This window comes from Ctenocephalides felis, unplaced genomic scaffold (assembly GCF_003426905.1).
Source record: "Ctenocephalides felis isolate EL2017-DRISC unplaced genomic scaffold, ASM342690v1 CF-g0.4_SCAFFOLD_01886, whole genome shotgun sequence".
Taxonomy (NCBI): domain Eukaryota; kingdom Metazoa; phylum Arthropoda; class Insecta; order Siphonaptera; family Pulicidae; genus Ctenocephalides; species Ctenocephalides felis.
This window is the reverse complement of record NW_020538040.1, coordinates 10,530,388-10,545,130: the sequence shown is the minus strand read 5'-3', so window position 1 is coordinate 10,545,130 and position 14,743 is coordinate 10,530,388. Positions and strand designations below refer to the sequence as shown.

Below are 14,743 nucleotides of genomic sequence, written 5' to 3'. Positions count from 1 at the left end.
GAAGAATCGATAAAATTTTCATAAAGGTAGGTCTAGCGGTTTCGGAGATATGGAGGAAAAAGTAAAGAAATGAGCCATTTGGCGGTCAAAAATGATCATTAGACATGTGCACATCAAATTATCAGATATTTTATAGAGATTTTAACAATAAGTATACATTTTGTTAACATTCCTATGGGTTCCGTACCATTGCTTATGCGTTAGACAGCGACGCGGCGCTTACGCGCTTTATATTTTGTCCCTATGCAGTTAAAGCAGTACGATTGCTTTGAAAAAAGTTTAGATCTTCCAAAATATGTCAAAATAAAAAAAAAAAAAAAAATAAAAAAAAATTTAAAAAAAAAAATCTAATTTTTTTTTTCAAAAAAAAGTAATTTTTTGTCCAATTTATAGTTTCTCAAAAATCTTATTTTTTCGAAGTAAAATTTTTTCAAAAATGTTAATTGTTTTTAAAAAAATAATAATTTTTGGTACGGGAAGTTCCAGCAATTTGCCTTAAGGCACGATGCCTTAATTGCCTTAAAACAGAATTTCACTTACAGCTAGTTTCGACACAATTTGGCTGAAAATCAAGCATATACGTACATATATATACATATATGTGCGTGCGTTGTGTACACGCATAATACGAAAATGATGAGTAATGCGTGTGTTTGTGTGGTGCTGGTGCGTGTCGCGTGTTTCGTGTTGCATGTCTTGAATAAACATGTATTATGTATATTTATCAATTTAGTTCGCTAATTCGCTATCGAAATGGAGGCGGCGCTGCTTTCGCCAAGAACTGTCAAAGTCGACACATTTACTAACAGGCTGTGCATGCCATTATCGCAATTAAAATCGGGACCTTTTTATCTAAAATGAGATAAAATGATAAGAAATAAATACGTGAGGACAGTGCCGATATCAATATGACCAATTCGAAATTCGTCGCAATGTCGTGCAGTGCTTCAGTTCTGTGTAATTAATGACTTTCGTAAACATGGAAGAAGAGACTCTGTTTATAATCTTGCGCAATGTAGAAAAAAAGACTAATTAATATTCTTAGATTACATAGCCAGATTTGAAATAAAATGGGTACATGCTTCTGCAAAGACAGAATCGAAGAACGAGAGCCCTATTTGGCTCCGAGGAGCAGGAGGGCTACCGTTTGCGAGAGAAATAGCAAGAATATTTTAGCTGAGCAAGTTAATAAATTGGTGTTAGATACATTAGCTATGATTGGGTCTATTGTTGATAAGTTAGTAATTTGTAGACTTAGAAATTAACATTATATACTTTTTCGTTATTCTGTTCTTGATCCTTTGTCCATGAGTCTTATTGTAAATATTTAATTGATATAAATTCATAATAGGAATTTCTTTTGAAGGTAACACCACTGTAACAGTTTAAATTTGAAATTTATTATGATTTTTTCTTAGAAGTAAATATTATAAAATTGTAATTATGGAGAAAATCATTTAGCATATATTTAAGTGAAACAATATAAAAATATTCAAACATAATTATTCTTTGCAATGTAGGTATCTAGTTGCAAAGTTCTTTGTATCTAGTTGTTCCAAACTAGATCTAAAAAAAACAGTTATGTGCTTATCGCTCAAGAAATAATAAATAAATAATAAAAAGAAACAAAAGATTTATAAAATACAGGAGTGCCTGGATTATCCGGACTAATTATTGTCAATAGGTATTCAGATAGTCGAAAATCCAGATAATCGAATGTATTTTTTTTTTATTTATTTATTTGATATAATTCATACATACTGTATCTCAGTCAGACAATTGTTCTGGTATGAGAGATCACAGCAATTATAACAAAAATAAAATCTAAATTTTATGTAACAGGCTTACATTAAGACATCTATATATTTTTACTTATTACTATTATACACACCTATATACACAGAACGCATTGCTTACATACATACATACTTATACTTAATTGTAATTAATACTTTTTACAAAACAGAAGTAATATATATATATATATATATATATATATATATATATATATATATATATATAGTATTTAAAATAAGGAATTTCATTTCATTTTTTTTCATTTTTTTTATTTCATTTATAATTTTTCAATTTAATTTTGAAATTGTTTAGGTCCGTCATTGTCATGTATGAAAAATAATGTTGTGTATTTATTAAAAATAACAAATACATACATAGACATCAACTAGAATAAGGTTTATTAAGAAATTGAAACTTTTTTATGTATATACATATATATTTTCATAGATTACATTTCATACATATACTAAACTGCAGCATTAATCATGCAAAAATTCAAATTGTATGTATGTAAATACAGTAGAACCTTAATTATCCGGACCTCAGTTATACGGATTCGCGATTATTCGTACTAACAACAGCGACAGAGTTATATGTATGTACATACCTACAATTCGAATTTTTGCACGATTTATGCTGCAGTTTAGTATATGTATGTAATGTAATCTATGAAAATATATATGTACATATATAAGAAAGTTTCAATTTCTTAATTAACCTTATTCTTGTTGATGTCTATGTATGTATTTGTTATTTTTAATGAATACACAACATTATTCTTCATACATTCTATTATCTGGATTTTTGACTATCTGAATACTTATTGACAATAATTAGTCCAGATAATCGAGGCACTACTGTATTTGATAAATCTTTTATGTATTTCTTGAGCGATAAGCACATAACTGTTTTTTTTAGATCTAAATTTGGAGCATCTACACATTGCAAAGAATAATTATGTTTGAATATTTTTATATTGTTTCACTGTAAGAAAATATATATGTACATTCTTGTAACAGGAAATGTTAATTTCTTATTAAACATTGATTTTCCTTGATATCTATGTATGTATTTGTTATTTTTGATAAACACATCATTATTCTTCATACATTGAATCCGGATAGATTTTCGATTATCTGGATTCCTATCGACAACAATTAGTCTGGTTAATCGAGCTTCTACTATACATATAAATTAGTCACGTTTGGTAGTCCGGATAATCGCGAATCTGTATAACTGAGGTCCGGATAAACGAGGTTCTACTGTATATTTAAGTAAAATAATAGAAAAATATTCAAAAATAATTTTTCTTGCAATGTGTAAATGCTTTAAAATTGGATCTAAAAAAATACACTTATTTGTAAGAGATTTATAACATATTGATTTTTTTGTGACTGCCGAGTATTTAAATTCAGCCAAAACTTACAGCAGTGTTACCTCTTTGTTATAAATTTAACTATAATGATAAGTGATTTGTCTGAAGAATGATTCTACTAAAAATTATAAGAAATTTATCTATTATTCATACAGGGTGTCCCAGATTTTTACATATTGATCTTAGCTGTCCTAAAAAAAATTAGAAAAAAATATTGTCTCATGTTGTTTGGAAAATATAAGCTGTTAAGTGCAACTTAGAGTTTTAGTAAATTTATTTATTTATTTATTTATTTATTATATGCCAATCGGCTATATACGGTTAATTATATAGTAATGTTACATAATAATATTAAACTATGTTATTTATACAAACACATTCAAACACATATACGGGCACCTATACATACACACGTACCTACAAATTCTAATAAGTATTATTTCTTTTGACAATATTGATAAATGTACTATGTGATGTATTAAAAAAGTTTTGTTTCGAGCACTGTCCGTTGACCACCATTGCTACTCTATTCATTAGACCCTTCAATATATAGTTTTTTGTGGTTTTTGAACTCTACATGATACGATTTGTTCTTAAACCTTGTCTCAGGAATATCAAATTAATTTTTTCTAGAATCTCAGGGGAATTTATGGCCATTTTTTGGTTATTCTGGTTAACTTTTATTAATTTTGTTTATTTAAACTTTGAAATTGTGATGGAGAATAACATTTCTAGGACCACAGTAAAAATAATAACACAAATGCACCAATTTTTAAGAAATAAGATTTTTTTTGAACTATGAATTTAATTTTTTTTTATCAATCTACTTTGAGAGATGGCAAGCTCCATCAACGTTGATGCATTTAATTAGGATTGTAAAATGGTAAAAAATACTTCATAATTTTATTATAGAAAAATATGGAGTAAAAATATAAAAATCTAGAAACATCTTTTGCTAGTACATTTTACTCACAAATAGTTCACAATAAGATAATTGTTTTTGTCTAAATTTTTTCAGGACAGTTAAGGTTAATACTATCATCCTAAATCGACTTGAAGATCTTGAAGACACCCTGTATAATTTATTATTTTGCATGCCAAACACTTATCTAACAATTTACTTATTTATACACATTTTAAATATAATTTTATCTAACTAATCAGCAAGTAAAAATACTCAAATTCATATATTTTCTTGGGATAAAGTTTAACTTTACCAATTGAGTAATGTGTGTGAAAATCACCAACAATATATTGAGTTAATTTCATTCTTTATCATTGCACTTAATTTTTTTTCTAAGAGCATTAACAAGTCACATATTGCCTTGTCTAAATATTTAACTAACATTCTTTTTCTATTGATTAATGTTTAAATTAGTTTTCCAAAATATTTGATTTAAATAAGGATTTCTCTTTGACATGGTACCGTATTAATGTTTTATAATCATTGAAAATTTAAATTAATTATATTTATTTATTACAGTGAACAAGATCCTCCGATGGCAATGGTTTGTTTACATTCTATAGCAGACAAAGAAGCTGGTTGGATACAGGTAATATGTTATATGTTATAATGTTTGCAATTTTGACCTTTCATTATATTAATCACTTTCTAAATAACAAGGTTTTAAACATATAATATTACTTAACAAATGTGAAGAAACTGATTTTAAATTGAAGTTTTGTTCAATTGTAATAATACAGTAATAATATATAATTATTTTCCAAATAGGTTGTGGAATCTATGGTAGATGTGATACCAATGGATCACCCATTGGGACCTTCTGTAATTACCCTGCTGCTAGACGATTGTCCATTACCTAGTAAAGACTCTGTTATCAAGGTATATTTTTCAAATGTGACTCAAAGCTTTTTTGGTAGAAACAACTATATAATAACTAGTGGTGCATGGCATTGTGCCTTAAGGCAAACTGCTGTTTTTTGCACCATATCTTTGATAAGGCTAGACCTGCCTTTGCCAAAAACTAATCAGCACGTCTCCCTATCAATAGGAATCAAATATTTTTTTAATTATCCAAATTGATTGATTTGTGCTCTCGAAATTGTCAACAAAAATTTGTATTTGCACATACATACACACATAAATACACTTATTCATTTTTCATAAGGTATGCCAAAATGATTTTTAGAATACTTGTGATAACTTTAATTACACTACTAGAACATAATTAAAAATATATTAATCTTATGGTAAAACAAACTATTTATAGAATAATATTGAAATATGTTTCTTTTATAAATCATTTATATTTGATCATATTAAGCTGATTGTTATTTTTCTAGGTATCAAAATTGTTTGACCTTTCTATGAGCGGTGGAGAAGACAGTGCAAGGCATAGAAACATATGTGTTATATTAGGATGTATGGCCGAAAAATTAGCAGGTCCTAGCAGTGTTGCTATCTTATCCAAAGATACTTTACACTATCTTATTAATAATCTAGTACGTACACCAGAAATACTTTGTTTGTAATTTAAATGGAATATTTACACTTTATACATGTTTATTCTATTTTTTAGATTAGCAGTCCAGATCTTCATGTTATTTTATTCTCACTCATAGCATTAGAAAAATTTGCACAAACCAGTGAAAACAAAGCAACAATTAAAGTAGGTTGCAATATATATATATATATATATATATATATATATATATATATATATATATATATATTAGATGGTAGAGTCTTGGATTTGTAAATTTTTGTAGAGCTTCGAACAAAAAAGTTTTTTAAAAAATGATTTCTTAATTTATTTAATGTCGATGTTTCTGAACTAGGTACGTTCCATTTTCAGGACATCTGTCAAGAAACATGATCTTGATAAGATTTAAGCAAACTAAAAACATATATATATATATATATATATATATATATTCATTTTATTTTTAAATTTGTACTCTATTTCTGTCATAATTTATACAATTTATACAACTTCAAGTATTACCAATTATAATTCTTAGCAAGTGTTATAATATTATAGTTATTAAATTAAATAATTAAGAAAGTGTGAAAATGTATAAAAAAGTTATATTTAGTTATATTTATATATTATGTGATTTTTAATATTTTTGTATAATTTGCAGAAAAAACTATCTTCACACCCTGTAAATCCATTATACAAATTTGAAGCCCTGTGTTCTAGTGAATCCTGTTTAGAAAGACAAGTTGGATTTTGTGCAAGGTGGTGCTTGGATAATTTGTGTATGTTAATATATTTAATCAAATTAAATACAATATAATAATATAATATAATATAATATAATTTTATATATATAGTAGTGGAAAACATAATACTACCTTATTTAGTGATGATCCAGAATACAGTAGTATTTTTTGTTTTAGTTGTTTCCAATGAACGAAAATACTCATATGAAACCGTAGATTTAACTGGAATAGAAGTAATGCTGAATACTCGTGATGTTAGTGAATATTTAAAAATTTCACCTGATGGATTGGAAGCAAGATGTGATTCTTACTCTTTTGAAAGTGTTCGTTGTACATTCCAGGTATTGTAACATTTTTATTATTGTAATATTGAACTAAATTCTACAGTTATGTATGTCATTTAACCCTTTTTACTTGGTTGTCCCTTCAGAGGGGACAAAGTAAGTCTAGTATAAACTTTAAAAATTTAATGTAGCCAGTGAGTTAAAAAGACTCACAATAATAAATCTTCAGATGAAACAGCATTCTGTTTACAAAATTTAATATTAGTTATTTTGAATGTATTTTTTACCTTGTTTTTAATCTATTTTTTTTTTTTTCTAAATATGGTAAAATAACTGAGCAATTCGTAAAACAAAATTTTCATTAATAAAGACAGACATATATAAAAAATGGTATGTTACACTTTTTTGTGGAATTATAAAATAACTGTCAAGACGCTAATACTGCAGAAAGTAAATTTAGCCATTATTGTAAATAAATGTTTTTCAATGTTCACAAATTCATATAAAACAAATTGCATAACGCAGACAATAATGTCAGATTTACAGCAGGTATGTTTTTGTAAGAATGCAGCACCGATTTGCTAGTAGATTGTTTTTCAATCAGTGCAGAGCGGTAAGGGTTAATGTATTTGGATTATTTCAAGTTTATATACATGTGTATACCTAAAGTTCTTGCCGCGGCCAATAAACTAAATTAAGTTTAACAAACAAATATTGAATTTTGTGGCAGAGAGATTTTGAGTATGTTGATATTAATTATTATAAAATAATATTAATTAATACTTGCTTATATAGGTTGATAATGGTGTTTGGTACTATGAAACATTGATTATTACCTCAGGCATTATGCAAATAGGCTGGGCAACCAAAGACAGCACTTTTTTGAATCATGAAGGATATGGAATAGGTATGAAATATATATTTTATCTAGAAAAGCAAGATTTGAAACAAAATTTGATTTATAGGAGATGATGAATTTTCTTTGGCATACGATGGATGCCGCAGACTAGTCTGGCATGGTGCACGATCACATGCAGTACCTGATAAACCTTGTATTAACGATTCTACAAATAATACAGAACGTTCTATGTCTCAATGGGAATCAGGAAGTATATTAGGTTGTCTTCTAGATTTGAATAAAATGGAGATCTCATTTAGTCTTGATGGAGTTGAAGTTGTTGTTTGCACACAACTGTTTGAACATGCAAAGTTAGTATTATACTTTAATATTATTTAATGATATAATTTTTATTAATTTTAGTATTTTTTTTTAGGAGTGGATTTTTTGCCGCTGCTTCCTTTATGTCTTTCCAACAATGCAAATTTAATTTTGGGTCTGAACCATTTAAATATCCTCCGACTGACAGAGCATTTAAAAGCTTTAATTCTATTGCCAAACTTAATCCAGAAGAAAAAGTAAACATATTTTTTTTTATTAAATATATATATATATATATATATATATATATATATATATATATATTTGTTGAGTTATGGAAGTGTTAATATTTTGTATTGTGTTCTGAACCAGAATGCATATAAGAACACAATTTCGTTTTTTTGAAAATAAGTATTGACTTTATTAAAAATCATTAAGCTTTAGAAACAAGAATTATTTACCTGCGAGTCTGTTTGAAAAACACTTATTACTTACTATTCACTAAATTATAACTGCAATCACTTTTTTGTCATCAAAAAATTAATAATTTTGAAACACTTGTTTTTTTATAATATATTTTTTGAATTTAGTGAAGGTTGTATTGGTGTATGGTGCACTGAAAAGAATCAGCAAATTAAAAAACCAATTATTAAAGAGGAATAATAGCTTTGATTGTGCATAAATTATATACATTGATATAATAAGAAACACAATTATTACTCATATTTAATAAAATTTAAGTTAGTTTTATTTTCTATGTTGAAATACCATATAGGTTTTAATTAAATTTTCAAAATTAATTGAAAATATTTTAATAATTGTTTTTTTGTATTCAGCTTATTTAATTTATGCACAATCAAAGCTATTTTGTCATTTTTATGTTTTCATGTTCTGATGTATAGTCCCCATATATAAACAAAACAATTTTATAATCCTTTCTAATGCATTAACATCGTCTGTGCAATGAACACCATATTATGACCATGACTTACCAGTAACAGTGAAATATGCAAAATAACTTGTCTTTCAAAAATATTAATACAAGATTGATTACGAATAAGTTATAATTTTGTGAGTTTTCCAATTAGACTTGAGATAAATAGTTTTTATTTCTTATTTTTATTATTTTATTTCTTAATGGAATTAATTTTTTTATTTTTATCAGACATATAATTCATTCATTCATCTTTTTCTTAATTACATTTCTTAAGAAATAAAAAACAATATAACAATTGTTATATTGTTTATTATAATATCAAAATATTTTATTTTTAATAAAAAAAATATCTGAAGGTGGATTTCTAGTTCTGAAACATTAAGAGTAAATACTTTCTTTCATAAATCATTTTATGAATATCGTTTTTAGTTGGATTTCTTGTTTGGAACGCAAATACAATATAATATATAAATATTCATAAAATATATAAATTATATGAATATAAATATTCATATAATATATTATGAATACATATTCATATAATATATAAGTTATTCTTTTTCATTATCATTTAGTTATTATTTTCATTGAATATGTTTTTGTGTTTTGTGTTTTACAAATCATTTGTTTTTTTAACTAAAAATTTTATTTAAAAAATATGATACATATGGCAAAGTTAATGGATAACAGCATGAGTATGTTATGTTTAACTATTTCAATTATTTTTCAGATTGTGTTACCAAGGCATTTATACTTAGAACAGTTAAGAAAATTAAGCATCCATGAAGATTCATGTACATTATGTTTTGATAAAAGGGCAACTGTTACGTTACACCCATGCCAGCACAGGTTTAATAAATATGTTATATATTGAATCTTACTAATACCTTTTTGGTTATAATATTTATTTATTTTTTTAGAGGTTTCTGTGTGGACTGTTCAAAACTTCTGTTACACTGTCCTATGTGTCGTAGTATGATTTATAAAAGCGAACAAGAAGAAATTTCTTCATGACCTGAAGAAAAAACTTTTTTAATTAAAAATATTATTTACAAAACAAAATGACACGCAGTTGCTTGAAATGCTAAAACTGTGTATAATGAGTCATTCATTTATTTTAATGGTGTTGATCATCAAAGTATAAAAATTGGTTGTTTTTATTTGAATTTTATATTTAAATCCTGTGATTTTTTAAACTAAAATGTGTAAATAGAAACTACATGAGGAATTGAAGTGATTTTAACAGAACAAATTTTATATTTTTGATTCCATGCTTGTATAGAAATTTTTATTCCTATATGGAAACGTGGATTTAGTCAAAACAAATGGTTATTTTATATTAATAATTGTGAATATATGTAGAGAAATATATATAAAAAAATTTAAATTATGTACTATTTTAAGGAAGATGTACATTTTATGTGAATATAAGTTTGATGATTTGAAAAGATTTGAGTATTTGTAATTTCTTACATAAAATTTTATAATTTTTTGGTTGACTTTCTTTAATTTTAAGATTAACTTTTATTTGCAACAAAATGCCTTCTTAATAAATATGACTATGATATGAAATATGAATGTATTAATAAATTGGATGCACAAACTAAAGGTTATTAGTTTTTTTTCACACAAATATAACAAATTAAAATGTAACATGTTATTAATATTAAAGTATTGAATATGTTGGGTTTTAAAACTTTGTGTTAAATCTAGTGAATTTATGAACACATTTTACTTTATATATGTACATGAAATACACATTACTCCTTTAAGATGATCATGCTTAATACGATTTTACACCGCATATTATTCCTATCCCGCATAATACTATTTTTTTGCTCAAGACGCGTTTTTGATCCGCTTTTAGTCTTGAAAATCGTCTTAACGTGGTTTTTAAGAAATTCAATCTGAAAAGTAATATTTTTTGATTTAACAGAAATAGTGTAGCATGTTTTGTTAATTATTATTATCAGTTAACTAGGAACTTTCCAATTTAGGATTTAGTCTCATATATAAATACATTTATTTATAACAAAATTATTTATAACAATATTGCAATTATCTTTCTTGGGTTTATTAACATCCCGTAGGGTAGTTATAGTAACGGGCCGAAAATCGAAAATGAAAATTTTTGCATATCTTCACAGGTTTTGGAAGGTTTCTGAACATTTTGGCATAGCTCAGAAAAAATGGATGTGTATGTGTGTGTGTGTTTTGTATGTCCGCATTTTTTCGTCCACGTTTTCGGGCGCACGGATCAACCGATTTGAATGGTTCAAAAAACATTCGATTCCTATTGATGGGGAGATGTGCTAATTAGTTTTTGGCAGAGGTAGGACCAGCCATTACGGAGATACGGAGCAAAGAGTGCAAAAAATACAAAACGAGTATTTAAGAGAACGGAGTAACCGATTTGAATGATCTAAAAAACATTCAATTTGTAACGATTGAGAGAAGAGGTAATTAGTTTTGGCAAAGGCAGGTCCAGGCATTTCGAAGATACAGAGCTAAATGTGCAAAAATGTAGTTTTTGAAAGAACTAAGCGTCGGATTTGAATGATTCAAAAACTTTCTGCTTGTTTTAACGAAATAATTGCTTACGAAAAAAAACATTTTGTTTCAATTTTTTTTTTTGTATATCGAAATAATTTTTTTTTTTTTGCTGATTGAAGTTTTAATATACTTTAAACAAATAATTTCAACTTATAATTCAAGTTTATATAATTCTTATGAATATAGTCTATATTTCCGGCAAACACTCGGCTCTCACCCATATCTTTTTCTTTTTCCGTTCGTACGTAAAACATGACGGGTTTCAGTGAAAAGGTACGTAAATTAATAAATATGTATATTAGTTTTTAATTGAAGAATAATGGTGTTTTAACTCTGTTTAAATGCAAAGTTTGTAATAATTGTTCTACAATGTGTAAAAAGCAGATAATTGTTGCATACGATTATCATGAAAATAGTGCACGTGTGAACGGTGTCAAAAAAAGTTTAACTATTGTTTTGCAAGCAAACAAGTGCCTAAATGTGTAATTTTTTAACCGAGCATACAGCTTGGCGGTGCATAATTATGTTACATTATCACTAATCGACATTAAGTTGTTTTTTTTTTGCATAACCTCAGTTTCGCCATTTTGATGCATGTTACTCATAGTACATATTATTTTTATTCCAGGCCATTCTCATCGATGGTCGTGGCCATCTGTTAGGCCGACTGGCTGCTATTATTGCAAAAGTTTTGTTAGAAGGAACAAAAGTTGTTGTAGTAAGATGTGAACAACTGAATATTTCAGGAAACTTCTTCAGGTAAGCTAAAAATGACAACTGAATGAGCCACAATTTGGTTATAATTATAAATATTTTATAATTATGCATTTCACTTTTTAGGAACAAGTTGAAGTTCATGTCCTTCTTGCGTAAGAGATGTAACATCAACCCTGCACGAGGACCTTACCATTTCAGAGCGCCCTCCAGAATTTTGTGGAAGACTGTTCGTGGTATGTAAACATTTTTTATCCTGTTATCAAATTTCTATGCAAATCTATATTAGAATAAATATTAACATGATTATTATATTTCTTACCTACATTATTTGAGGTCCATGAAACTAACTTAATTATGATTCTTACGAGAACTATCTATTCAAGCTACATAAAACATACAACCATAGCTAAATTTGATAAATTTTAAATTTAGGTATGGTGCCACACAAGACCGAAAGGGGAAAGCAAGCTCTTCGCAGACTTAAGGCATATGAAGGTTGCCCAGCACCATTCGACAGAAGGAAACGTCTAGTTGTTCCAAAAGCAATGAGAGTCATGTGTCTTAAACCTGGCCGCAAGGTAAGAACTAATACATGAATGAACTTATGTTCAATTCTAAATGATTTTAATTTAATCTTACCTACATTATTTGAGATCTTGTGAAACCACATTTTGTATGATTTAGTATATTTGCAACTACTTCTGCAAATAATTATAATTTGCATTAATTTATGTATTTTTTATGCAGTACTGCCATGTTGGTCGCTTATCAAATGAGGTTTGGATGGAAATATCAAGATGTTGTACGTACTCTTGAAAACAAGAGGAGAGTTAAGACTATTCTTAACATCAAAAAGAGAAATAATCTTAAGGTATGCTTATACATTTATCAATTGTCAAGTACAATTAATATATTATTACATGAAACTTTGTGGTTTCTCAGCCACATTTTGAACGTATACAATTATTTGGAATGTTCTTATGTGGATAACAAATTTAAGTTATTCATGGTGAAGTATAATGAACTATACTGGAGTTCAACTGAATTTCACCTATAACTGTTAATTGTTCCATGATTATAAAAATCTTACCTACATTATTTGATGTGCTATGAAACTTGCTCATTTATATGATGGTTATTTACTACCATAAATTTGGTATCTATTATTTTTATAATTTTCTAATTCATTTTCTTGTTTCTTCAGAAACTCACTAAGAAGGCTGGTGAGGCAGTCGCCAAAAGGGTTGCGCCGTACACACAAGTTATTAATTCTTATGGATACAATTAAATTTGTAACTTTAATAAAAACTAAATGAAATATGGTGGTGTTTATATTGCTTTTATTTATTAGTATTGTGATTGTGTTTACTTTATTCCATTTGGTGGTAATGATACGTCAAAAACTATTGGTGGATTTGCAGGCATGTAGTTTAAATCACAAGTTGAAGCGTTAACAAATATTATTTTTCCATCAGAAGATACACCATATCCTGCAATAAAAGTACAAATACTATAAATATCATATGTGTAAAACCACCAACTGGGAAAAATGTTGTATTTGTACCTTCGTGAATGTGACCAAATACATGATATTTTGGCTTAACTCTTTTTTGGATTGTTGTTAGAAGTTCTACACATCCTGCACGGACTCCTGAACAACACAAATCACCAAAGCCAATAGGTGGGGTGTGTGTTATTAATATATCTATATTTTCTGGAATCAAATTCCACTTCTTCAAACATTCCTTGCCTCTCGGCAGATTGAAATGCCCATTTGCAAAATTCAGGCTGCCTAAAATAGGATAATGTTAACTATGTATTTAGTCTAATGTTAATTTTATACATTTGTTTATTAAGTTCCTTACCATGGGCTTCCATATATTTTCAATCCACATACTTCTATTAATTTGTCTTCTAAATATACAATTTGATAAATGCTGTTTTATATTTTCTGTAGTTATTGCACTTGATATTTCATCTTTTGACATTCCAAGTGTAGGTATTTCATCTAAGATACTTGTGCCTGTGTGTTGACAACGTTCTGATACATTTTGTAAAGGATGCGTGAAGTTTGAGTCAAAACTCAACTCGTGGTTGCCCGCTATCACTATTTTGTGCTTATGTGGTAACTCACCTAAGATTGAAAAATATATATAAAATCAAAATTGGCAGAGGTCTAAAAATCTATTATTTTATATCTAACCTATCCAATTATTAAATTCTATCACTTCTTCAAGTTTTCCACATCTAGTAAAGTCTCCGGCATGAATAAATATATCGCCCGGGGGTACGTCAAATTTTATATAAGGCGTCAAAGAGTGCGTATCACTCATACAAACAACTCTCACTTTATTTGGGGCCACTTCTGTTTTTGGGGGTTTCACTGCGATTTTTATTACTCTTTGAGTCTTTGATATCTCTTTCCATGCTTCTGTCGGTTTTTGAGATAAATGGTGAACTTCTATAGTGGCCATTGTCAATAAATATTTTATAATAAACGATAAATAATAAAAAATATGTTATTTATAAATCTTAATTATCACCTTTGATTTTGACAGTTCTTTAAATTTTGGGGTTAAAAAATCAATGAAATGTCAAATTCTTTTCGTGTTTTTACGTTGTCATTTTGCAAGAACAAAGAGAACAAAACAATTGAGAAGTTCACTCTTTTATCTTGTATAACTTATCAATTTTATATTAAAAAAAGTCACTTAACAAGCTTATTTAATAAATG

General features: G+C 27.3%; 3 protein-coding genes across 3 annotated transcripts; 2 read left to right on the top strand and 1 right to left on the bottom strand.

The window, feature by feature from the left end:
* Nucleotides 1-823: 823 nt before the first annotated feature.
* On the top strand, nt 824-9,816 carry LOC113377302 (RING finger and SPRY domain-containing protein 1-like). The gene is made up of 12 exons (XM_026617567.1): nt 824-1,237; nt 4,656-4,725; nt 4,905-5,015; nt 5,477-5,635; nt 5,713-5,802; nt 6,278-6,395; nt 6,537-6,700; nt 7,439-7,550; nt 7,609-7,852; nt 7,918-8,059; nt 9,470-9,588; nt 9,660-9,816. The coding sequence occupies exons 1-12, from the start codon at nt 1,071-1,073 to the stop codon at nt 9,751-9,753; spliced, it is 1,590 nt and encodes a 529-aa protein (XP_026473352.1). The 5' UTR covers nt 824-1,070; the 3' UTR covers nt 9,754-9,816.
* Nucleotides 9,817-11,477: 1,661 nt separating this feature from the next.
* Nucleotides 11,478-13,339, top strand: LOC113378845 (60S ribosomal protein L13a). Its single transcript, XM_026619463.1, is given in 7 exon segments — nt 11,478-11,565; nt 11,921-12,051; nt 12,133-12,242; nt 12,442-12,587; nt 12,757-12,789; nt 12,791-12,880; nt 13,214-13,339. Coding segments are annotated over 7 exon segments (615 nt in total). The 5' UTR covers nt 11,478-11,544; the 3' UTR covers nt 13,298-13,339.
* On the bottom strand, nt 13,338-14,581 carry LOC113378843 (metallophosphoesterase domain-containing protein 1-like). Its single transcript, XM_026619462.1, is given in 6 exon segments — nt 13,338-13,499; nt 13,574-13,775; nt 13,777-13,801; nt 13,875-13,931; nt 13,933-14,143; nt 14,213-14,581. Coding segments are annotated over 6 exon segments (891 nt in total). The 5' UTR covers nt 14,484-14,581; the 3' UTR covers nt 13,338-13,374.
* Nucleotides 14,582-14,743: the final 162 nt, after the last annotated feature.